The following is a 27,462-nucleotide window of genomic DNA, read 5'->3' as shown; positions in this document are numbered from 1 at the left end:
CCCAAGGTTCAGTGCTGGAACCCTTGCTTTTTAATATCTTTATAAATGATATTGGGTCTGGGATCAAAAGTAACATTTCCGTCTTTGCAGATGACACCAAGCTATGCAGTGCAATAACGTCCTTACAGGATGTCACCAATTTACAAGACGACCTCAATGCTCTGTCTCATTGGGCGACTATGTGGCAGATGAGGTTTAATGTTGAGAAATGTAAAGTTATGCACTTGGGTGTAAGAATATGCATGCATCATACACGCTAGGGGGAGTACAACTGGGGGAATCCATAGTGGAGAAGGATCTGGGGGTTTTGGTAGATCATAAGCTCAATAATAGCATGCAATGCCAAGCTGCGGTTTCCAAAGCGAGCAAAGTCCTTTCCTGTATTAAGAGAGGTATGTACTCCAGAGAGAGAGATATCATTTTGCCCCTGTTCAAATCATTAGTAAGACCCCATCTGGAATATGCCGTTCAGTTTTGGGCACCAGTTCTCAAAAAGAATATCGGGGAACTGGAGAAAGTGCAGAGAAGGGCAACCAAACTGATATGAGGCATGGAGGAACTCAGCTATGAGGAAAGATTAGAGGAACTGAATTTATTCACTCTTGATAAGAGGAGATTAACCACTTGCTTACTGGGCACTTAAACCCCCCTCAGTCCCAGACCAATTTTCAGCTTTCAGTGCTCTCACATTTTGAATGACAATTACTCAGTCATGCAACACTGTAACCAAATGATTTTTTTGTCCTTTTCTTCATACCAATAGAGCTTTCTTTTGGTGGTATTTGATCACCTCTCGGTTTTTTATTTTCTGCGCTATAAATGAAAAAAGACCGAAAATTTTGAAAAAAAAATGAATTTTTCTTCGTTTCTGTGACAAAATTTAGCAAATTAGCAATTTTTCTTCATAAATTTTGGCCACAATTTATACTACTACACATCTTTGGTAAAAATAACCCACATTTTTGCATATTATATGATCTGTGTGAAATTTATAGAGTCTACAAGCTATGGTGCAAATCATAAAGATTTGCAAAAAAAAATCACATCTGATGTACTAAGGCCTATCTCCATTCTTGAGACCCTAACAAGCCAGGAAAGTACAAATGCCCCCCAAATGACCCCTTTTTGGAAAGTAGACATTCCAATGTATTTAGTAAAAGGCATGGTGAGTTATTTTAAGTTGTCATTTTTTCCCAAATTTTCATTGTAATAGCTTATTTCTCCCACACGGAATGTGCATACCACAAATAACACCCCAAAATACATACTCCTACTCCTCCTAAGTATAACGATACCACATGTGTGAGACTTTTACACAGCCTGACCACATACAGAAGCCTAATTTCGAAGTAGCACCTTCAGGCATTCTAGGAGCATAAATTGCACATTTCATTTCTCAACCACCTGTTACAGTTTTGAAGGCCCTGGAATACCAGGGCAATGGAAACGTCCAGAAAATGACCCCATTTTGGAAAGCTAACACCCCAATGTATAATCTATGAGGCATAATGAGTCTTTTCAATGGTTCATTTTTTTCCAGAAGTTTTCGGAAAATGTGGAAAAAAATGAAAACGCATTTTTTTTACACAAAGTTGTCCGTTTATAAGATATTTCCAACACATAGCATTTACATAGCAAAAATAGCACCCCAAAATACATTCTCCTACTCCTCCTGAGTATAACGATACCACATGTGTGAGACTTTTACACAGCCTGACCACATACAGAGGCCTAATTTTGAAGTAGCACCTTCAGGCATTCTAGGAGCATAAATTACACATTTCATTTCTCAACCACCTATTACAGTTTTGAAGGCCCTGGAACACCAGGGCAATGGAAACGTCCAGAAAATGACCCCATTTTGGAAAGCTAACACCCCAACATATAATCTATGAGGCATAATGAGTCTTTTCAATGGTTCATTTTTTTCCAGAAGTTTTTGGAAAATGTGGAAAAAAATGAAAACGCATTTTTTTTTTACACAAAGTTGTCCGTTTATAAGATATTTCCAATGCATAGCATTTACATAGCAAAAATAACACCCCAAAATACATTATACTACTCCTCCTGAGTATGGCAATACCACATGTGTGAGACGTTTACACAGCCTGGCCACATACAGAGGCGCAACATGCAAGAAACACCGTCGGCGTTCCAGGGACACATAGCCTGCACATACCAAGAATTACACCCCCAAATACATTATGCTGAGCAAAGGGTAAAGAAAAGATTACCTGTGGTTTTAGAAGCGCAGTTGTCCACAGGAGGATATCACTGGTCCAGGCAGCAGGCAGGGACTTGGTCAGCAAGAGCAAACACAGTTTTTCAGGCAGCAGGCAGGGATACTGTCCATATTACAGTCCAGGGTCAGTGCAGAGATGTCAGCAGTGCCAAAAATATTGGTCCTGGTAGTAGGCAGGTCCTTGTGGTGTGGTCAGTGCGGCATGATGGCAGTAAGTCCTACAGGCAGCAGACAGAAGTAGAGCCTCGTTCAGGACAGAATGGGGATAGGGGTAGAGGCTTCTCCCTCCCAAATCTCTTTGAAGCCTCCTAGTCTCCAGACCCTAATCTAGGAATAAGAAAACAAAGAAAATTGTTTTCTTCTTCCAGAAAAACTATACTGGAGCCCCTCACATGTGAGACCCCGTGTTGAATCCCACTAGTCCAGTTGCAGAATACAAGATCAGTCCAAGAGGCAGGCAAATATCGTGGTCAAACAGTCCAAGGTCAGTTCCAGATCAGGCAGAGATATGTACAGAATCGTTAGACAGAAGCATGGTCGAATAACAGTCCAGGGTCAGTTCCAGATCAGGCAGCGGTATGTACAGAATCGGCAGGCATAAGAGTGGTCAAATAACAAGCCAGGGTCAGTTACAGAGCAGGCAGTGGCATAAGGGGTGTGAAGGTGTATGAAGGCAGGAACTGAGGATTATGTTTACCATACTTCACTAAAAATGTATTGAAGTATGGTAACGCCGAAAACAGTCGCCTATGCAGAGGCCTGGTTGGGAAGGACATTGTGCACAATAATAAGATGTGTCTCTTCTGACTCCTGCTCTGGTACACACCTTACATCTTTTTTGACGTCTTTGGCCTGTTGGTTTGGGGGGGATTTTATTGGGAAAGTGGCGCTCGGAGAGTCGACTAACAACGTCTGATCGGATATTTTCTGGTGGGCCGTTTGGGAAAATAAGGGCAGTGAAAACTTCCTCCTGGTAGCCAAAGAAACGTTTGGGGTTTTGGGTGGAGTTGCGGTAAATGACATAGGAATTGTAAATGGTCAATTGAAAAAAATAAATTGCTACTTTTTTGTACCAATGGTATGTCCGTCTTGTGACAAGATATGGTTCCATCATTTGGTCGTTGAAGTCGACTCCCCCCATGAACAAATTGTATTCGGAAATGCATTTGGGTTTCTTTACGGGGCCATTCCTTCTGGGGATTTCCACAAAGGTATCATTGTGGATAGAAGACAACATATACACATCCCTTCTGTCCCTCCACTTCACTGCCAGAACCTCCTTGTTTCTCAGACTTGCGGTTTCTCCTTTTCGCAGCTTCTTATTCACAAGACTTTGAGGAAAGCCCTTCCGATTCCTTTTTACGGTGCCACATGCTGGCGTCTTCTTCCGGTGAAGGTTGTGGAACAGGGGCAGAGATGTGTAGAAGTTATCTACATACAGGTGGTAGCCTTTATCCAATAGGGGGTATATGAGGTCCCAAACAATTTTTCCGCTGGATCCCAAGTAGTCCGGACAATTAGGGGGCTGCAGCTGGGTGTCCTTCCCTTCGTACACCATGAATGAATATGTGTACCCTGTGGCTCGGTCGCATAATTTGTAGACCTTCACCCCATAGCGGGCCCTTTTGCTGGGCATAAATTGCTTCATTCTAAGCCTGCCGCTAAATTTAATAAGGGACTCATCCACACATATGTGTTGGTCCGGGGTAAACAATTTGGGGAATGTTTCTGAAAAATAATTAAGCATTGGTCGAATTTTGTAAAGCCGGTCATAATTTGGATCATTTCGTGGAAGGCACTGGGAATTGTCGCTGAAATGTAAGAACCTCAGGATGATCTGATACCTGGTTCTGGGCATTACCGCGGAGAAGAGCGGTGAGTGGTGGAGGGGGTGGGTTGACCAGTAGGTACGCAATTTTTTTTTTTTTTGTTGAGTCCCATATTAAATGTGAGGTCTAAAAAAACCTTGAACTCCTCCACCGTTAGGTCTCTCCATTCGTAGGGACGGGCATAATAAGAGGTCGGATTTTGCAAAATAAATTGTTGTGCATACAGGTTGCACTGGGCCACAATTGACGACAACATATCCTCCGTAAAAATGAAATAAAAAAAATCTATTGGGGTAAAATTCTCCGTGTCCACCTGGACTCCTGGCTGGGCAGTGAAAGGGGGAACATTGGCCTCTCCTGAATTAGGAGGAAGCCACAAGGGGTTCTGAAGGGCATAGGGAAGGCCGGCATGGCTCCTAACGCTTTGGGGCTGAGATGACACCCCACTGGTGCTTGGCCTTTCTTGCTGGGGCACTGCGGTGCTGGTGGATGGCACTTCGGTGCTGGTGGACGGCACCGCCTCACTAGAACGCCTTTGTTTGATGGCCCGGATATCTTCCTCCTCGGATTCAGTCAGTGTTTCACTGCTGAGGACTGGCTCATAATTTATGTCGGCTTCAGAATCCGAATTTGAAAAGGAATCTGAAGAGGAGAGCTCCCCGTTGCTCTCGTCGGCCGTGGAAATAATTTGGTACGCCTCCTCAGCGGAAAAGACTCGTTTAGCCATGGTAGCACTGATGGGCACTGATGAGGTGGCACAGATGTGCACTGATGAGGTGGCACAGATGTGTACTGTTGAAGCAGCACAGAGGTTGCACAGATGGGCACTGATGAGTCGGCACAGATGTGCACTGATGAGTTGGCACAGATGTGCACTGATTATACAGATGGGCGCTTTTGAGGTGGCACAGATAAGCGCTTTTGAGGTGGCACAGATGGGCACTTTTGAGGTGGCACAGATGGGTGCTTTTGAGGTGGCACAAATGGGCACTGATGGGTCGGCACAGATGTGCACTGATTTATTGCACAGATGTGCAGATTTATTGCACGGATGTGCACTGATGAGGCGGCAGATGGGCACTGCTGAGGCGGCAGATGGGCATTGCTGTGGCAGTAGATGGGCATTGCTGAGGCGGCACAGATGGGCACTGCTGAGGTGGCACAGATGGGCACTGCTGAGGCGGCACAGATGGGCACCGATTGGTACAGATGGGCACCGATTGGCACTGGCGGTGCACAATTTACAGCTTTCAGTGCTCTCACATTTTGAATGACAATTACTCAGTCATGCAACACTGTAACCAAATGATTTTTTTGTCCTTTTCTTCATACCAATAGAGCTTTCTTTTGGTGGTATTTGATCACCTCTCGGTTTTTTATTTTCTGCGCTATAAATGAAAAAAGACCGAAAATTTTGGAAAAAAAATGAATTTTTCTTCGTTTCTGTGACAAAATTTAGCAAATTAGCAATTTTTCTTCATAAATTTTGGCCACAATTTATACTACTACACATCTTTGGTAAAAATAACCCACATTTTTGCATATTATATGATCTGTGTGAAATTTATAGAGTCTACAAGCTATGGTGCAAATCATAAAGATTTGCAAAAAAAAATCACATCTGATGTACTAAGGCCTATCTCCATTCTTGAGACCCTAACAAGCCAGGAAAGTACAAATGCCCCCCAAATGACCCCTTTTTGGAAAGTAGACATTCCAATGTATTTAGTAAAAGGCATGGTGAGTTATTTTAAGTTGTAATTTTTTCCCAAATTTTCATTGTAATAGCTTATTTCTCCCACACGGAATGTGCATACCACAAATAACACCCCAAAATACATACTCCTACTCCTCCTAAGTATAACGATACCACATGTGTGAGACTTTTACACAGCCTGACCACATACAGAAGCCTAATTTTGAAGTAGCACCTTCAGGCATTCTAGGAGCATAAATTGCACATTTCATTTCTCAACCACCTGTTACAGTTTTGAAGGCCCTGGAATACCAGGGCAATGGAAACGTCCAGAAAATGACCCCATTTTGGAAAGCTAACACCCCAATGTATAATCTATGAGGCATAATGAGTCTTTTCAATGGTTCATTTTTTTCCAGAAGTTTTCGGAAAATGTGGAAAAAAATGAAAACGCATTTTTTTTACACAAAGTTGTCCGTTTATAAGATATTTCCAACACATAGCATTTACATAGCAAAAATAGCACCCCAAAATACATTCTCCTACTCCTCCTGAGTATAACGATACCACATGTGTGAGACTTTTACACAGCCTGACCACATACAGAGGCCTAATTTTGAAGTAGCACCTTCAGGCATTCTAGGAGCATAAATTACACATTTCATTTCTCAACCACCTATTACAGTTTTGAAGGCCCTGGAACACCAGGGCAATGGAAACGTCCAGAAAATGACCCCATTTTGGAAAGCTAACACCCCAACATATAATCTATGAGGCATAATGAGTCTTTTCAATGGTTCATTTTTTTCCAGAAGTTTTTGGAAAATGTGGAAAAAAATGAAAACGCATTTTTTTTTTACACAAAGTTGTCCGTTTATAAGATATTTCCAATGCATAGCATTTACATAGCAAAAATAACACCCCAAAATACATTCTCCTACTCCTCCTGAGTATAACGATACCACATGTGTGAGACTTTTACACAGCCTGACCACATACAGAGGCCTAATTTTGAAGTAGCACCTTCAGGCATTCTAGGAGCATAAATTACACATTTCATTTCTCAACCACCTATTACAGTTTTGAAGGCCCTGGAACACCAGGGCAATGGAAACGTCCAGAAAATGACCCCATTTTGGAAAGCTAACACCCCAACATATAATCTATGAGGCATAATGAGTCTTTTCAATGGTTCATTTTTTTCCAGAAGTTTTTGGAAAATGTGGAAAAAAATGAAAACGCATTTTTTTTTTACACAAAGTTGTCCGTTTATAAGATATTTCCAATGCATAGCATTTACATAGCAAAAATAACACCCCAAAATACATTATACTACTCCTCCTGAGTATGGCAATACCACATGTGTGAGACGTTTACACAGCCTGGCCACATACAGAGGCGCAACATGCAAGAAACACCGTCGGCGTTCCAGGGACACATAGCCTGCACATACCAAGAATTACACCCCCAAATACATTATGCTGAGCAAAGGGTAAAGAAAAGATTACCTGTGGTTTTAGAAGCGCAGTTGTCCACAGGAGGATATCACTGGTCCAGGCAGCAGGCAGGGACTTGGTCAGCAACAGCAAACACAGTTTTTCAGGCAGCAGGCAGGGATACTGTCCATATTACAGTCCAGGGTCAGTGCAGAGATGTCAGCAGTGCCAAAAATATTGGTCCTGGTAGTAGGCAGGTCCTTGTGGTGTGGTCAGTGCGGCATGATGGCAGTAAGTCCTACAGGCAGCAGACAGAAGTAGAGCCTCGTTCAGGACAGAATGGGGATAGGGGTAGAGGCTTCTCCCTCCCAAATCTCTTTGAAGCCTCCTAGTCTCCAGACCCTAATCTAGGAATAAGAAAACAAAGAAAATTGTTTTCTTCTTCCAGAAAAACTATACTGGAGCCCCTCACATGTGAGACCCCGTGTTGAATCCCACTAGTCCAGTTGCAGAATACAAGATCAGTCCAAGAGGCAGGCAAATATCGTGGTCAAACAGTCCAAGGTCAGTTCCAGATCAGGCAGAGATATGTACAGAATCGTTAGACAGAAGCATGGTCGAATAACAGTCCAGGGTCAGTTCCAGATCAGGCAGAGGTATGTACAGAATCGTTAGGCAGAAGCATGGTCGAATAACAGTCCAGGGTCAGTTCCAGATCAGGCAGCGGTATGTACAGAATCGGCAGGCATAAGAGTGGTCAAATAACAAGCCAGGGTCAGTTACAGAGCAGGCAGTGGCATAAGGGGTGTGAAGGTGTATGAAGGCAGGAACTGAGGATTATGTTTACCATACTTCACTAAAAATGTATTGAAGTATGGTAACGCCGAAAACAGTCGCCTATGCAGAGGCCTGGTTGGGAAGGACATTGTGCACAATAATAAGATGTGTCTCTTCTGACTCCTGCTCTGGTACACACCTTACATCTTTTTTGACGTCTTTGGCCTGTTGGTTTGGGGGGGATTTTATTGGGAAAGTGGCGCTCGGAGAGTCGACTAACAACGTCTGATCGGATATTTTCTGGTGGGCCGTTTGGGAAAATAAGGGCAGTGAAAACTTCCTCCTGGTAGCCAAAGAAACGTTTGGGGTTTTGGGTGGAGTTGCGGTAAATGACATAGGAATTGTAAATGGTCAATTGAAAAAAATAAATTGCTACTTTTTTGTACCAATGGTATGTCCGTCTTGTGACAAGATATGGTTCCATCATTTGGTCGTTGAAGTCGACTCCCCCCATGAACAAATTGTATTCGGAAATGCATTTGGGTTTCTTTACGGGGCCATTCCTTCTGGGGATTTCCACAAAGGTATCATTGTGGATAGAAGACAACATATACACATCCCTTCTGTCCCTCCACTTCACTGCCAGAACCTCCTTGTTTCTCAGACTTGCGGTTTCTCCTTTTCGCAGCTTCTTATTCACAAGACTTTGAGGAAAGCCCTTCCGATTCCTTTTTACGGTGCCACATGCTGGCGTCTTCTTCCGGTGAAGGTTGTGGAACAGGGGCAGAGATGTGTAGAAGTTATCTACATACAGGTGGTAGCCTTTATCCAATAGGGGGTATATGAGGTCCCAAACAATTTTTCCGCTGGATCCCAAGTAGTCCGGACAATTAGGGGGCTGCAGCTGGGTGTCCTTCCCTTCGTACACCATGAATGAATATGTGTACCCTGTGGCTCGGTCGCATAATTTGTAGACCTTCACCCCATAGCGGGCCCTTTTGCTGGGCATAAATTGCTTCATTCTAAGCCTGCCGCTAAATTTAATAAGGGACTCATCCACACATATGTGTTGGTCCGGGGTAAACAATTTGGGGAATGTTTCTGAAAAATAATTAAGCATTGGTCGAATTTTGTAAAGCCGGTCATAATTTGGATCATTTCGTGGAAGGCACTGGGAATTGTCGCTGAAATGTAAGAACCTCAGGATGATCTGATACCTGGTTCTGGGCATTACCGCGGAGAAGAGCGGTGAGTGGTAGAGGGGGTGGGTTGACCAGTAGGTACGCAATTTTTTTTTTTTTGTTGAGTCCCATATTAAATGTGAGGTCTAAAAAAACCTTGAACTCCTCCACCGTTAGGTCTCTCCATTCGTAGGGACGGGCATAATAAGAGGTCGGATTTTGCAAAATAAATTGTTGTGCATACAGGTTGCACTGGGCCACAATTGACGACAACATATCCTCCGTAAAAATGAAATAAAAAAAATCTATTGGGGTAAAATTCTCCGTGTCCACCTGGACTCCTGGCTGGGCAGTGAAAGGGGGAACATTGGCCTCTCCTGAATTAGGAGGAAGCCACAAGGGGTTCTGAAGGGCATAGGGAAGGCCGGCATGGCTCCTAACGCTTTGGGGCTGAGATGACACCCCACTGGTGCTTGGCCTTTCTTGCTGGGGCACTGCGGTGCTGGTGGATGGCACTTCGGTGCTGGTGGACGGCACTGCCTCACTAGAACGCCTTTGTTTGATGGCCCGGATATCTTCCTCCTCGGATTCAGTCAGTGTTTCACTGCTGAGGACTGGCTCATAATTTATGTCGGCTTCAGAATCCGAATTTGAAAAGGAATCTGAAGAGGAGAGCTCCCCGTTGCTCTCGTCGGCCGTGGAAATAATTTGGTACGCCTCCTCAGCGGAAAAGACTCGTTTAGCCATGGTAGCACTGATGGGCACTGATGAGGTGGCACAGATGTGCACTGATGAGGTGGCACAGATGTGTACTGTTGAAGCAGCACAGAGGTTGCACAGATGGGCACTGATGAGTCGGCACAGATGTGCACTGATGAGTTGGCACAGATGTGCACTGATTATACAGATGGGCGCTTTTGAGGTGGCACAGATAAGCGCTTTTGAGGTGGCACAGATGGGCACTTTTGAGGTGGCACAGATGGGTGCTTTTGAGGTGGCACAAATGGGCACTGATGGGTCGGCACAGATGTGCACTGATTTATTGCACAGATGTGCAGATTTATTGCACGGATGTGCACTGATGAGGCGGCAGATGGGCACTGCTGAGGCGGCAGATGGGCATTGCTGTGGCAGTAGATGGGCATTGCTGAGGCGGCACAGATGGGCACTGCTGAGGTGGCACAGATGGGCACTGCTGAGGCGGCACAGATGGGCACCGATTGGTACAGATGGGCACCGATTGGCACTGGCGGTGCACAATTTTCAGCTTTCAGTGCTCTCACATTTTGAATGACAATTACTCAGTCATGCAACACTGTAACCAAATGATTTTTTTGTCCTTTTCTTCATACCAATAGAGCTTTCTTTTGGTGGTATTTGATCACCTCTCGGTTTTTTATTTTCTGCGCTATAAATGAAAAAAGACCGAAAATTTTGGAAAAAAAATGAATTTTTCTTCGTTTCTGTGACAAAATTTAGCAAATTAGCAATTTTTCTTCATAAATTTTGGCCACAATTTATACTACTACACATCTTTGGTAAAAATAACCCACATTTTTGCATATTATATGATCTGTGTGAAATTTATAGAGTCTACAAGCTATGGTGCAAATCATAAAGATTTGCAAAAAAAAATCACATCTGATGTACTAAGGCCTATCTCCATTCTTGAGACCCTAACAAGCCAGGAAAGTACAAATGCCCCCCAAATGACCCCTTTTTGGAAAGTAGACATTCCAATGTATTTAGTAAAAGGCATGGTGAGTTATTTTAAGTTGTCATTTTTTCCCAAATTTTCATTGTAATAGCTTATTTCTCCCACACGGAATGTGCATACCACAAATAACACCCCAAAATACATACTCCTACTCCTCCTAAGTATAACGATACCACATGTGTGAGACTTTTACACAGCCTGACCACATACAGAAGCCTAATTTTGAAGTAGCACCTTCAGGCATTCTAGGAGCATAAATTGCACATTTCATTTCTCAACCACCTGTTACAGTTTTGAAGGCCCTGGAATACCAGGGCAATGGAAACGTCCAGAAAATGACCCCATTTTGGAAAGCTAACACCCCAATGTATAATCTATGAGGCATAATGAGTCTTTTCAATGGTTCATTTTTTTCCAGAAGTTTTCGGAAAATGTGGAAAAAAATGAAAACGCATTTTTTTTACACAAAGTTGTCCGTTTATAAGATATTTCCAACACATAGCATTTACATAGCAAAAATAGCACCCCAAAATACATTCTCCTACTCCTCCTGAGTATAACGATACCACATGTGTGAGACTTTTACACAGCCTGACCACATACAGAGGCCTAATTTTGAAGTAGCACCTTCAGGCATTCTAGGAGCATAAATTACACATTTCATTTCTCAACCACCTATTACAGTTTTGAAGGCCCTGGAACACCAGGGCAATGGAAACGTCCAGAAAATGACCCCATTTTGGAAAGCTAACACCCCAACATATAATCTATGAGGCATAATGAGTCTTTTCAATGGTTCATTTTTTTCCAGAAGTTTTTGGAAAATGTGGAAAAAAATGAAAACGCATTTTTTTTTTACACAAAGTTGTCCGTTTATAAGATATTTCCAATGCATAGCATTTACATAGCAAAAATAACACCCCAAAATACATTATACTACTCCTCCTGAGTATGGCAATACCACATGTGTGAGACGTTTACACAGCCTGGCCACATACAGAGGCGCAACATGCAAGAAACACCGTCGGCGTTCCAGGGACACATAGCCTGCACATACCAAGAATTACACCCCCAAATACATTATGCTGAGCAAAGGGTAAAGAAAAGATTACCTGTGGTTTTAGAAGCGCAGTTGTCCACAGGAGGATATCACTGGTCCAGGCAGCAGGCAGGGACTTGGTCAGCAACAGCAAACACAGTTTTTCAGGCAGCAGGCAGGGATACTGTCCATATTACAGTCCAGGGTCAGTGCAGAGATGTCAGCAGTGCCAAAAATATTGGTCCTGGTAGTAGGCAGGTCCTTGTGGTGTGGTCAGTGCGGCATGATGGCAGTAAGTCCTACAGGCAGCAGACAGAAGTAGAGCCTCGTTCAGGACAGAATGGGGATAGGGGTAGAGGCTTCTCCCTCCCAAATCTCTTTGAAGCCTCCTAGTCTCCAGACCCTAATCTAGGAATAAGAAAACAAAGAAAATTGTTTTCTTCTTCCAGAAAAACTATACTGGAGCCCCTCACATGTGAGACCCCGTGTTGAATCCCACTAGTCCAGTTGCAGAATACAAGATCAGTCCAAGAGGCAGGCAAATATCGTGGTCAAACAGTCCAAGGTCAGTTCCAGATCAGGCAGAGATATGTACAGAATCGTTAGACAGAAGCATGGTCGAATAACAGTCCAGGGTCAGTTCCAGATCAGGCAGAGGTATGTACAGAATCGTTAGGCAGAAGCATGGTCGAATAACAGTCCAGGGTCAGTTCCAGATCAGGCAGCGGTATGTACAGAATCGGCAGGCATAAGAGTGGTCAAATAACAAGCCAGGGTCAGTTACAGAGCAGGCAGTGGCATAAGGGGTGTGAAGGTGTATGAAGGCAGGAACTGAGGATTATGTTTACCATACTTCACTAAAAATGTATTGAAGTATGGTAACGCCGAAAACAGTCGCCTATGCAGAGGCCTGGTTGGGAAGGACATTGTGCACAATAATAAGATGTGTCTCTTCTGACTCCTGCTCTGGTACACACCTTACATCTTTTTTGACGTCTTTGGCCTGTTGGTTTGGGGGGGATTTTATTGGGAAAGTGGCGCTCGGAGAGTCGACTAACAACGTCTGATCGGATATTTTCTGGTGGGCCGTTTGGGAAAATAAGGGCAGTGAAAACTTCCTCCTGGTAGCCAAAGAAACGTTTGGGGTTTTGGGTGGAGTTGCGGTAAATGACATAGGAATTGTAAATGGTCAATTGAAAAAAATAAATTGCTACTTTTTTGTACCAATGGTATGTCCGTCTTGTGACAAGATATGGTTCCATCATTTGGTCGTTGAAGTCGACTCCCCCCATGAACAAATTGTATTCGGAAATGCATTTGGGTTTCTTTACGGGGCCATTCCTTCTGGGGATTTCCACAAAGGTATCATTGTGGATAGAAGACAACATATACACATCCCTTCTGTCCCTCCACTTCACTGCCAGAACCTCCTTGTTTCTCAGACTTGCGGTTTCTCCTTTTCGCAGCTTCTTATTCACAAGACTTTGAGGAAAGCCCTTCCGATTCCTTTTTACGGTGCCACATGCTGGCGTCTTCTTCCGGTGAAGGTTGTGGAACAGGGGCAGAGATGTGTAGAAGTTATCTACATACAGGTGGTAGCCTTTATCCAATAGGGGGTATATGAGGTCCCAAACAATTTTTCCGCTGGATCCCAAGTAGTCCGGACAATTAGGGGGCTGCAGCTGGGTGTCCTTCCCTTCGTACACCATGAATGAATATGTGTACCCTGTGGCTCGGTCGCATAATTTGTAGACCTTCACCCCATAGCGGGCCCTTTTGCTGGGCATAAATTGCTTCATTCTAAGCCTGCCGCTAAATTTAATAAGGGACTCATCCACACATATGTGTTGGTCCGGGGTAAACAATTTGGGGAATGTTTCTGAAAAATAATTAAGCATTGGTCGAATTTTGTAAAGCCGGTCATAATTTGGATCATTTCGTGGAAGGCACTGGGAATTGTCGCTGAAATGTAAGAACCTCAGGATGATCTGATACCTGGTTCTGGGCATTACCGCGGAGAAGAGCGGTGAGTGGTAGAGGGGGTGGGTTGACCAGTAGGTACGCAATTTTTTTTTTTTTGTTGAGTCCCATATTAAATGTGAGGTCTAAAAAAACCTTGAACTCCTCCACCGTTAGGTCTCTCCATTCGTAGGGACGGGCATAATAAGAGGTCGGATTTTGCAAAATAAATTGTTGTGCATACAGGTTGCACTGGGCCACAATTGACGACAACATATCCTCCGTAAAAATGAAATAAAAAAAATCTATTGGGGTAAAATTCTCCGTGTCCACCTGGACTCCTGGCTGGGCAGTGAAAGGGGGAACATTGGCCTCTCCTGAATTAGGAGGAAGCCACAAGGGGTTCTGAAGGGCATAGGGAAGGCCGGCATGGCTCCTAACGCTTTGGGGCTGAGATGACACCCCACTGGTGCTTGGCCTTTCTTGCTGGGGCACTGCGGTGCTGGTGGATGGCACTTCGGTGCTGGTGGACGGCACTGCCTCACTAGAACGCCTTTGTTTGATGGCCCGGATATCTTCCTCCTCGGATTCAGTCAGTGTTTCACTGCTGAGGACTGGCTCATAATTTATGTCGGCTTCAGAATCCGAATTTGAAAAGGAATCTGAAGAGGAGAGCTCCCCGTTGCTCTCGTCGGCCGTGGAAATAATTTGGTACGCCTCCTCAGCGGAAAAGACTCGTTTAGCCATGGTAGCACTGATGGGCACTGATGAGGTGGCACAGATGTGCACTGATGAGGTGGCACAGATGTGTACTGTTGAAGCAGCACAGAGGTTGCACAGATGGGCACTGATGAGTCGGCACAGATGTGCACTGATGAGTTGGCACAGATGTGCACTGATTATACAGATGGGCGCTTTTGAGGTGGCACAGATAAGCGCTTTTGAGGTGGCACAGATGGGCACTTTTGAGGTGGCACAGATGGGTGCTTTTGAGGTGGCACAAATGGGCACTGATGGGTCGGCACAGATGTGCACTGATTTATTGCACAGATGTGCAGATTTATTGCACGGATGTGCACTGATGAGGCGGCAGATGGGCACTGCTGAGGCGGCAGATGGGCATTGCTGTGGCAGTAGATGGGCATTGCTGAGGCGGCACAGATGGGCACTGCTGAGGTGGCACAGATGGGCACTGCTGAGGCGGCACAGATGGGCACCGATTGGTACAGATGGGCACCGATTGGCACTGGCGGTGCACAATTTTCAGCTTTCAGTGCTCTCACATTTTGAATGACAATTACTCAGTCATGCAACACTGTAACCAAATGATTTTTTTGTCCTTTTCTTCATACCAATAGAGCTTTCTTTTGGTGGTATTTGATCACCTCTCGGTTTTTTATTTTCTGCGCTATAAATGAAAAAAGACCGAAAATTTTGGAAAAAAAATGAATTTTTCTTCGTTTCTGTGACAAAATTTAGCAAATTAGCAATTTTTCTTCATAAATTTTGGCCACAATTTATACTACTACACATCTTTGGTAAAAATAACCCACATTTTTGCATATTATATGATCTGTGTGAAATTTATAGAGTCTACAAGCTATGGTGCAAATCATAAAGATTTGCAAAAAAAAATCACATCTGATGTACTAAGGCCTATCTCCATTCTTGAGACCCTAACAAGCCAGGAAAGTACAAATGCCCCCCAAATGACCCCTTTTTGGAAAGTAGACATTCCAATGTATTTAGTAAAAGGCATGGTGAGTTATTTTAAGTTGTCATTTTTTCCCAAATTTTCATTGTAATAGCTTATTTCTCCCACACGGAATGTGCATACCACAAATAACACCCCAAAATACATACTCCTACTCCTCCTAAGTATAACGATACCACATGTGTGAGACTTTTACACAGCCTGACCACATACAGAAGCCTAATTTTGAAGTAGCACCTTCAGGCATTCTAGGAGCATAAATTGCACATTTCATTTCTCAACCACCTGTTACAGTTTTGAAGGCCCTGGAATACCAGGGCAATGGAAACGTCCAGAAAATGACCCCATTTTGGAAAGCTAACACCCCAATGTATAATCTATGAGGCATAATGAGTCTTTTCAATGGTTCATTTTTTTCCAGAAGTTTTCGGAAAATGTGGAAAAAAATGAAAACGCATTTTTTTTACACAAAGTTGTCCGTTTATAAGATATTTCCAACACATAGCATTTACATAGCAAAAATAGCACCCCAAAATACATTCTCCTACTCCTCCTGAGTATAACGATACCACATGTGTGAGACTTTTACACAGCCTGACCACATACAGAGGCCTAATTTTGAAGTAGCACCTTCAGGCATTCTAGGAGCATAAATTACACATTTCATTTCTCAACCACCTATTACAGTTTTGAAGGCCCTGGAACACCAGGGCAATGGAAACGTCCAGAAAATGACCCCATTTTGGAAAGCTAACACCCCAACATATAATCTATGAGGCATAATGAGTCTTTTCAATGGTTCATTTTTTTCCAGAAGTTTTTGGAAAATGTGGAAAAAAATGAAAACGCATTTTTTTTTTACACAAAGTTGTCCGTTTATAAGATATTTCCAATGCATAGCATTTACATAGCAAAAATAACACCCCAAAATACATTATACTACTCCTCCTGAGTATGGCAATACCACATGTGTGAGACGTTTACACAGCCTGGCCACATACAGAGGCGCAACATGCAAGAAACACCGTCGGCGTTCCAGGGACACATAGCCTGCACATACCAAGAATTACACCCCCAAATACATTATGCTGAGCAAAGGGTAAAGAAAAGATTACCTGTGGTTTTAGAAGCGCAGTTGTCCACAGGAGGATATCACTGGTCCAGGCAGCAGGCAGGGACTTGGTCAGCAACAGCAAACACAGTTTTTCAGGCAGCAGGCAGGGATACTGTCCATATTACAGTCCAGGGTCAGTGCAGAGATGTCAGCAGTGCCAAAAATATTGGTCCTGGTAGTAGGCAGGTCCTTGTGGTGTGGTCAGTGCGGCATGATGGCAGTAAGTCCTACAGGCAGCAGACAGAAGTAGAGCCTCGTTCAGGACAGAATGGGGATAGGGGTAGAGGCTTCTCCCTCCCAAATCTCTTTGAAGCCTCCTAGTCTCCAGACCCTAATCTAGGAATAAGAAAACAAAGAAAATTGTTTTCTTCTTCCAGAAAAACTATACTGGAGCCCCTCACATGTGAGACCCCGTGTTGAATCCCACTAGTCCAGTTGCAGAATACAAGATCAGTCCAAGAGGCAGGCAAATATCGTGGTCAAACAGTCCAAGGTCAGTTCCAGATCAGGCAGAGATATGTACAGAATCGTTAGACAGAAGCATGGTCGAATAACAGTCCAGGGTCAGTTCCAGATCAGGCAGAGGTATGTACAGAATCGTTAGGCAGAAGCATGGTCGAATAACAGTCCAGGGTCAGTTCCAGATCAGGCAGCGGTATGTACAGAATCGGCAGGCATAAGAGTGGTCAAATAACAAGCCAGGGTCAGTTACAGAGCAGGCAGTGGCATAAGGGGTGTGAAGGTGTATGAAGGCAGGAACTGAGGATTATGTTTACCATACTTCACTAAAAATGTATTGAAGTATGGTAACGCCGAAAACAGTCGCCTATGCAGAGGCCTGGTTGGGAAGGACATTGTGCACAATAATAAGATGTGTCTCTTCTGACTCCTGCTCTGGTACACACCTTACATCTTTTTTGACGTCTTTGGCCTGTTGGTTTGGGGGGGATTTTATTGGGAAAGTGGCGCTCGGAGAGTCGACTAACAACGTCTGATCGGATATTTTCTGGTGGGCCGTTTGGGAAAATAAGGGCAGTGAAAACTTCCTCCTGGTAGCCAAAGAAACGTTTGGGGTTTTGGGTGGAGTTGCGGTAAATGACATAGGAATTGTAAATGGTCAATTGAAAAAAATAAATTGCTACTTTTTTGTACCAATGGTATGTCCGTCTTGTGACAAGATATGGTTCCATCATTTGGTCGTTGAAGTCGACTCCCCCCATGAACAAATTGTATTCGGAAATGCATTTGGGTTTCTTTACGGGGCCATTCCTTCTGGGGATTTCCACAAAGGTATCATTGTGGATAGAAGACAACATATACACATCCCTTCTGTCCCTCCACTTCACTGCCAGAACCTCCTTGTTTCTCAGACTTGCGGTTTCTCCTTTTCGCAGCTTCTTATTCACAAGACTTTGAGGAAAGCCCTTCCGATTCCTTTTTACGGTGCCACATGCTGGCGTCTTCTTCCGGTGAAGGTTGTGGAACAGGGGCAGAGATGTGTAGAAGTTATCTACATACAGGTGGTAGCCTTTATCCAATAGGGGGTATATGAGGTCCCAAACAATTTTTCCGCTGGATCCCAAGTAGTCCGGACAATTAGGGGGCTGCAGCTGGGTGTCCTTCCCTTCGTACACCATGAATGAATATGTGTACCCTGTGGCTCGGTCGCATAATTTGTAGACCTTCACCCCATAGCGGGCCCTTTTGCTGGGCATAAATTGCTTCATTCTAAGCCTGCCGCTAAATTTAATAAGGGACTCATCCACACATATGTGTTGGTCCGGGGTAAACAATTTGGGGAATGTTTCTGAAAAATAATTAAGTATTGGTCGAATTTTGTAAAGCCGGTCATAATTTGGATCATTTCGTGGAAGGCACTGGGAATTGTCGCTGAAATGTAAGAACCTCAGGATGATCTGATACCTGGTTCTGGGCATTACCGCGGAGAAGAGCGGTGAGTGGTGGAAGGGGTGGGTTGACCAGTAGGTACGCAATTTTTTTTTTTTGTTGAGTCCCATATTAAATGTGAGGTCTAAAAAAACCTTGAACTCCTCCACCGTTAGGTCTCTCCATTCGTAGGGACGGGCATAATAAGAGGTCGGATTTTGCAAAATAAATTGTTGTGCATACAGGTTGCACTGGGCCACAATTGACGACAACATATCCTCCGTAAAAATTAAATAAAAAAAATCTATTGGGGTAAAATTCTCCGTGTCCACCTGGACTCCTGGCTGGGCAGTGAAAGGGGGAACATTGGCCTCTCCTGAATTAGGAGGAAGCCACAAGGGGTTCTGAAGGGCATAGGGAAGGCCGGCATGGCTCCTAACGCTTTGGGGCTGAGATGACACCCCACTGGTGCTTGGCCTTTCTTGCCGGGGCACTGCGGTGCTGGTGGACGGCACTTCGGTGCTGGTGGACGGCACTGCCTCACTAGAACGCCTTTGTTTGATGGCCCGGATATCTTCCTCCTCGGATTCAGTCAGTGTTTCACTGCTGAGGACTGGCTCATAATTTATGTCGGCTTCAGAATCCGAATCTGAAAAGGAATCTGAAGAGGAGAGCTCCCCGTTGCTCTCGTCGGCCGTGGAAATAATTTGGTACGCCTCCTCAGCGGAAAAGACTCGTTTAGCCATGGTAGCACTGATGGGCACTGATGAGGTGGCACAGATGTGCACTGATGAGGTGGCACAGATGTGTACTGTTGAAGCAGCACAGAGGTTGCACAGATGGGCACTGATGAGTCGGCACAGATGTGCACTGATGAGTTGGCACAGATGTGCACTGATTATACAGATGGGCGCTTTTGAGGTGGCACAGATAAGCGCTTTTGAGGTGGCACAGATGGGCACTTTTGAGGTGGCACAGATGGGTGCTTTTGAGGTGGCACAAATGGGCACTGATGGGTCGGCACAGATGTGCACTGATTTATTGCACAGATGTGCAGATTTATTGCACGGATGTGCACTGATGAGGCGGCAGATGGGCACTGCTGAGGCGGCAGATGGGCATTGCTGAGGCGGCAGATGGGCACTGCTGAGTTGGCACAGATGGGCACTGCTGAGGCGGCGCAGATGGGCACTGATGGGTCGGCAGATGGGCACTGATGGGTCGTCACAGATGTGCACTGATTTATTGCACAGATGTGCAGATTTATTGCAGATATGCACTGATGAGGCAGCAGATGGGCACTGCTGAGGCGGCACAGATGGGCACTGCTGAGGTGGCACAGATGGGCACTGCTGAGGCGGCACAGATGGGCACCGATTGGTACAGATGGGCACCGATTGGCACTGGCGGTGCACAGATGGGCACTGGCGGTGCACAGGTGGGCACAGGTGGGGTAGAGATGGGCACTGGCGGGGTAGATCTGGGCCCTGGTGGGGTAGATCTGGGCACTGGCAGGGTAGATCTGGGCACTGGCAGGGTAAATATGGGCACAGATGGCTGAAAATACTTTTTTTTTTGTTCACTCACAGTATCTCTCTCCTCACACGCTATCGCTGTGTGAGGAGACAGATTCGGCAATGGGTGATGATCTCATATGTTTACATTTGAGATCATCATCCATTGGAGGCGGCGATCGCGCTGTAAACGGCCGCTGTGATTGGCCGTTTACAGCGATCTGTGATTGGCTGTGTCCAGGGGACACGGCCAACACAGATTTTCCCCGATGCGCGCTCCCGGGAGCGCGCGGGGAGCTCTTAAAGGGGACAACGTCAATAGACGTAGTCCCGGAATTTGAGATCCGCGCTGTAGCTGTCATTTGACTATAGCGCGGATCTCAAGTGGTTAAGGGGGATTTGATCAACATGTACAAATATATAAGGGGTCCATATAGGGAACTTGGTGTCGAGTTATTCACTTTACAGTCAACAAAGTGGACAAGGGGGCACTCTTTACGTCTAGAGGAGAAGAGATTTCATCTCCAAATACGGAAAGGTTTCTTCACAGTAAGAGCTGTGAAAATGTGGAATAGACTCCCTGCAGAGGTGGTTATGGCCAGCTCAGTGGATTGCTTTAAGAAAGGCCTGGATTATTTCCTAAGTGTACATAATATAACTGGGTACTGACATTTATAGGTAAAGTTGATCCGGGGAAAATCTGATTGCTTCTCGGGTGATCAGGAAGGAATTTTTTCCCCTGCTTTAGCAAATTGTATCATGCTCTGCTGGGGTTTTTTTGCCTTCCTCTGGATCAACTGTGGGTATAGAATTGGGTATATGGGCTGGTATGATATTTATTATATATATATATATTTTTTTTTGGTTGAACTGGATAGACTTGTGTCTTTTTTCAACCTGACTAACTATGTAGCCGGGATGGTATCAAGGGGAGGTGGATGGAGCAAGGATGGCATCAGGGGGGTGGATGGAGCTGGGATGGGACCGGGGGGAGGTGTATGGAGCTGGCATGGGATCTGGGGTGGGGGAGGTGGAGCAGGGATGGGATCTGGGAGTGAATGGAGGCGGGGTGGGATGCGGGGGAGGTGGATGAAGCCCGAATGGGATTGGGGGAGGTGGATGGAGCCAGGAAGGGATCGGGGTGGTGGATGGAGCCGGGATGGTATCAAGGGGAGGTGGATGGAGCCAAGATGGGATCGGGGGTGGACGGACCTGGGACGGGATCGGGGGTAAATGGAGCTGGGATGGTATCAAGGGGAGGTGGATGGAGCCAGGATGGGATTGGGGGAGGTGGATGGAGCCAGGAAGGGATCAGGGGTGGTGGATGGAGCCGGAATGGTATCAAGGGGAGGTGGATGGAGCCAGGATAGGATCAGGGGGGTGGATGGAGGTGGGGTGAGATCAAGGGGAGGTGAATGGAGCCAGGATGGGATCAGGGGTGTGGATGGAACCGGGATGGTATCAAGGGGAGGTGGATGGAGCCAGGATGGGATCGGGGGGTGGATGGAGCTGGGATGGGATCGGAGGGGGTAGATGGAGCAGGGATGGGATCGAGGGATGGATGGAGCTGCGATGGGATCTTTGATTTGGTGGGGGGGTAGAGGATATGTGCTAGGGGGTGTATTGTGCTAGGGGTATCAAACTTCAAATCTGCCCACTTCTACTTCTAGCACAAGTCCTCTTTAACCCCCAAAAAGCACCCCCTAGCACCTATCCTCTAACTCCCACCATCTAAAATCCCTATTGGCAGCATAATTGTTACCAAAATAGAAAAACACATGCATAGGTTGACACAGCTGCGCACCCCAAAAATTGCAAAATAGTGGAAGAGTTTCCCCCGGGGGGGGGGGGAGTTTTAGCAGCAAAATATTTCTAAAACCATATTTGGTTAAAAAATAATTACATTTTATCCTCTCGGATCACGCCCCCTACTGGATTACGATGCGGCTCCTGGGGGCCTCTCCCTCTCCTACTTGGCGGCTGAATCCATTTTGGCTGGCCGCCCTGCGGGAACAGGGGGACATCCCTACGGAGTTGCAGCACTATTTTGCAGTTAACGGGGACTCCACCACGTACGACACTGTGTGGGACACATTTAAGCTTTACGCCCGCTCCCTGCTCACCACGCGTATTAACAGACTTAAGCGGTCGTCCAAACTTGTTGTCCAACAGGCTACGGACCACCTACAAAGATTGGAGGAGGAGTTTCTTCGAAACCCCTCGCCTGGCGCAGCCACTACTCTTAAGCTCCAGCTACGACAGGTCTCCCAATTGCATACGGAACAGGCCAAGCAACGTATCTTTTTCTGTAGGCAAAGGATCTTTGAGTATGGAGAAAGATCGGGCAAACTACTTGCTTACCTCGCCCACTTGGATTCCCATCCCCCAGTTGTGGTGTCGCTGATGGACGCCCAGGGGAATGGTATCACTGATCCGCAACAGGTGGCGGAGGAATTTGCGAGATTTTATCGAGCACTCTACGCCACTCGGGTCACTCATACTCCCCAAACCACCAGAGACTATCTAGCGAGAATTACATTTCCCAAACTGACCGACGCCCAACGTGACCTTTTAGAGGCCCCCATTACTGAGGAGGATATTTCCAAGGCTATCTCCTCTCTGGCTGCTTCTAAAGCACCAGGACTGGACGGTCTGCCGCTAGAATTTTACGCTACCTACTCTGAAATTTTGACCGCTAAACTCCATGACTTATATGAGTCCATATTTGACACGGGAATCCTACCCCCCTCCATGAGAGAAGCACAAATAGTTGTGATTCCCAAGCCAGGGAAGGACCCACACTATCCGGAATCATATAGACCTATCTCTTTACTACAGGTCGACATTAAAATATTGGCCAAGATTCTTGCCTCCCGCCTTAATCAGGTTATCCTCTCACTGATCCACCCTGACCAGACTGGCTTTATGCCAGGAAAAAACACCGCCATGAATATCCGCCGCTTACTTATGAACATCCAGGGATCCCATGATGAAGTCGGCTCGCGGGTCGTGGTGGCTTTGGATGCTGCCAAGGCCTTCGACTCCGTGGAGTGGAACTACCTGTGGGAATGCCTCTCGGGATTTGGACTTGGCCCTAACTTTATTCGATGGGTCCAACTCCTGTATCAATCCCCGAGGGCCAAGGTGTTTGTGAACGGCTGGCTCTCTGATCAGTTCCCGCTGGAGAGAGGGACTCGACAAGGCTGCCCCCTTTCCCCCATGTTGTATGCGCTGGCTGTGGAGCCACTGGCTATTATGGTTCGCGCAGACACCAAAATTCGTGGCCTTAGGATAGGAAACCTGGAGAAAAAGATTGGGATGTATGCTGATGATACACTCCTATACTTAGCCGACTCGGGTCCCTCCCTTCTTGCAGCCCTCCACACCATAGACTGTATTGGTAGTCATTCGGGTCTGAGCATTAACTGGTCCAAATCCCAGATCCTTCCGCTTGATCATTTCCCCCCTGTACCCACGTCCCCTCCTCTAGATCTCCCTAGGGTTTCCGTGATCAAGTATCTGGGAGTGCAGGTCACTAGATCGCTGACAGACTATGTACCCCTAAACATTGAACCCCTTTACACCCTGATCAAAAACAAGACACAAACCTGGGCCAGACTACCTCTGGGTGTTATGGGACGCATCAATCTTGTCAAGATGATACTTCTGCCCAAGATACTTTATTTGGTGTGGCATGCACCTCTGTGTATACCACAAAAATTTTTCAAGACGATTGAATCAATTCTCAATTCATTTATATGGGGCCACAGCAGACACAAATTGTCTTGGAGACTTCTAAAGAACCCAGTGACAATGGGAGGGGCTGCCCTTCCAGATTTCCAGGATTATTATCTTGCCTCCCAATTGTCCCATTTTTATCACTTTGACAAGAGCGAGCTACCAAGATACCAGACATTACTTTGTAAACGCCCTGGCGACCCTGCCCACACCCCACTTCAGTCAGTTCTTAGGGCCCCACTGTCAAGATGTTCCCCCTATCAAAAAGTAGACATGTTGACGCACCACAGGAGGATATGGCGGACGGCCCTTAACAAACTTGGGACCCCACAGATTCATTCTTACACTCCTCTCTGGTTCAATACTCGCTTGCCCGAACTGCTGTCTGTTCCGGACCCCGCAGCTTGGACACGGTATGGGATATTGTATATGCACCAAGTTATGACTAGCACTGGGCTTAAATCCTTTCAAAGGCTAAAGGAAGAATTCACACTCCCTAACCATCTCTTCTTCAGATATTTACAGCTCCGACATGCGCTACAGACTCAATTTGCCGGCTCCAACCCCCCTCTGACAGTCCCTCCTATAGTAGACATAATCACAGGTGCTGAGCCAACCAAGTTGATTTCCACACTCTACTCCATCATTCGTCTCCCAGGCTCCGGGGCATTGGCTTATGCCGCCAAGGCCAGATGGGAGGTGGATGTTGGAAAAAATAATTACATTTTTACATGAAGTTAATTACACATGTGCAATCAATATTAAATATAAATTCTGGTTGGCGACACAGACAACAATAGAAACCATCACTCATGGCAATCAATACACCAAGAAAATTCTAGTGGTACAGTTACATTATTATATTGTTATCCACATGTATAACCCCATGAATACACCAGTGTATTTCGACCCTTTTCAGTTATGGTCTTCTTCAGGGGGATTTTTTATTCTAAAGAGATACATCAAAATAGATACATCATAAATTAAGCAATTACTGCAGTATACAAAACATAATTGGTCATTTCATAATATTTTTAAAAGTACATTTCCATACATTTTCCATACATACATTTTCCATACATTTGGTAAAGTATGGAAAAGTGGGAGTGTATCGCACAGCCAGAGCTATTAAAAACGGCTGCATTCGGTGGTCCCACCATGTGGGAGGTAGTGGCGGTTGCCGGGGCATAGCCTTCCGGAATGCCGAGGGGGCCACGCGAATACCGCTATCTTTGCGGTAGGGTCTTCACATGTGGGGGGGGTGATACGGGGAGGAGATGAGCACCTGTGACCAATAGGTATCTAATTTCAATACTACATAAAGGCGCAGCTTCCGGAGGATCTTCAGGTGATTTCTAGAATGCTGTCAACGTATGCAGGAAGTAACAAGTAAGTGCAACTGCTGGATATGCCAGACCAGCTGCAGCCTACACTACATGGAATATTTAATTTACCTATATATTGTCTGAAAAGGGTCCAAATGCATTGGGGTATTCATGGGGTAATACATGTGGATAACAATATAATAATATAACTGTATTACTAGAATTTTTTTTTTTATAATAAGATTTAATATTGATTGCACATGTGTAATTAACTTCATGTCAAAATTACATAATTTTTTTACCAAATACGGTTTTAGAAATATTTTGCTGCTAAAAACCCCCCCTGCATAATTGTTACCTGCCAAAGCCCCCCCCCCCCCCCCAATTACCATGTCCTCCTCCTCAGCATAATACTCCTGTTATTTCATACCTTAGGGCAGGTGCTGTAGCGTGGTACCCCTCTTCCTCAGCTCTTCCCAGCCTGTGTACTTGAAACATCAAAGCCGAGGAGGAGGGGGCTACAGTCTGGTCTGCATTGAGTTCAGCCGGCGGGGACAGACATGTGATTGTGGCCACGGCATGTGGGAGTGTGATGGACGATTGAAGTCGGACCAGGGCACCCTGTCTCTCTGCTTCACTCCCTCCTCCCCTCACCCTCTCTCCCCACACATCACGTGGTGCAAAGAAGACCCACTCAATACGGTGCCAGTCTGAGGCGAGCCTGGTGTCACCCTCTGGTGGGTATCACCTAGGTGCGGGCCGCACACCCATAGCAACGCCACTGCATGGGGAAGCATGGAACGGGAGATCGGTATGCAGTTTGTGACAGGGCACAGTGGCCCCCCTTCCCTTAGAGCCCATGTTCCCAGCACACATGTGTTTACTGGATTATATCCCACTGCTTCCACTGTGAATGAATGAGCACAGGAGCACCTTTGGACAACATTATTGGTAATCTGGGGTGAGGGTAGTGTTAGATGCACTAGCAGATTCAAATACACTAACAAATTGAAGCTGAACTCCAGCTAACACTTTATAAGCAGTTTTACATAAAAATGCTGATCATTGTATGCACCACTGTCAGTGGTAAATGGTTTGTCTTAACTCTTTGACTGCTACATCTGTAGGACAGATCACAGGTGAGAATAAAGGAAAGAAAAGAGAAGATAAAAAAGAGAACTAATCAGTCATCACATCTGAGAATTAGAATGCTGCAATGAAATACATGTTTACTTTTGAGTTTAATACTACTTTAATTGGATATAATTTAGTGATTTTACAATGTACAATAGCTCCTCATTTAAAAAAGTTTTGTTTCTCATTATTTTTGTGACTATTAGGCTGGGTTCACACTGCAGCGGTTTATGAGAACTGATGTGATTCGCACCACACTGCAGTGCAAATCACATCCGATCTCTGTGCGATGCGAGTTCAGCTATACAGATAGTATAGCTGAATTCGCATCACACACGGCCCAAACTCGCACAGGACCCTTTTTTTGGTCCGCAGCAGAATCAGCAGTAAGCACTAACGTCACCGTCCTTTTCTTTCTATTCCACTTTAGGTTATGGAACATTTAAGCAACATTACAGCAATCACAGTGAACTCGATCTTTGAAATGTGCTCTGCAATACTAAAACATTGCACTGGATTCACTGTTATGACAATAGAGTAAGACATGTCAATACTTATTTTGGGTCAGGAAGAATGTGAGCACATGCATGTAGACCTTTTCAACATCAATATCAAGTATGCATACATGCCAGTTTGAAGTTAATGCTTTCGAACCTTGCTTCCTTCAGATGTTGTAACCAATAAAAAAAGTTAAGCAGATATATTAAAGTAATATGTATTTTGTTCTAACAACTCTGACAATGTTATGAATTTGATGCTGCTGCCATCTTCTATATTAAAGTCAAACTCTGCGCTAATTTTTATCTATTGTTTGGCCCCCAGTCCAAAAAAAACAGCTTCAATTGCAATATTCACCTTCAGTCTGGAGCTGTCCCCAGTCTTTCAAGTTAGTATCAGTCGACCAGAAAGAGAGAGCACTGATGTCATCCAGTGTTACTTTTGACGTCAAATTTTGATTTAGTTTTAGTCATAGTCTTTTGACTAAAATGCCATTTTAATTTTAGTTGTATTTTAGTAATCTGAATTATTTTAGTTTTAGTAGTATTTTGGTCACTTAAAATCATTAGTACATTTTAATTGACTAACATCTAATGAGTTTAGTTAAATTATAATGCATTCTTTGAGTATTACTCTAGAATTGCCAAACTCATTATATATTC

The 27,462-nt window shown here is 45.1% G+C and overlaps 1 protein-coding gene across 1 annotated transcript in view; it reads left to right on the top strand.

The window, feature by feature from the left end:
• The window catches only part of CNTD1 (cyclin N-terminal domain containing 1), a 160,817-nt gene extending 133,816 nt beyond the window's left edge, over nucleotides 1-27,001 (top strand). The window contains exon 8 of the mRNA XM_077459515.1: nucleotides 26,733-27,001. Coding sequence (XP_077315641.1) covers nucleotides 26,733-26,843 — 111 coding nt within the window. The 3' untranslated portion in view covers nucleotides 26,844-27,001. The remainder of the gene's footprint in view (nucleotides 1-26,732) is intronic.
• Nucleotides 27,002-27,462: the final 461 nt, after the last annotated feature.

The sequence above is a fragment of the Lithobates pipiens genome, unplaced genomic scaffold (assembly GCF_037356315.1).
Source record: "Lithobates pipiens isolate NorthernLeopardFrog02 unplaced genomic scaffold, aLitPip1_a1.2 Scaffold_28, whole genome shotgun sequence".
NCBI lineage: Eukaryota > Metazoa > Chordata > Amphibia > Anura > Ranidae > Lithobates > Lithobates pipiens.
This window is presented reverse-complemented; position numbering and strand designations above follow the sequence as displayed.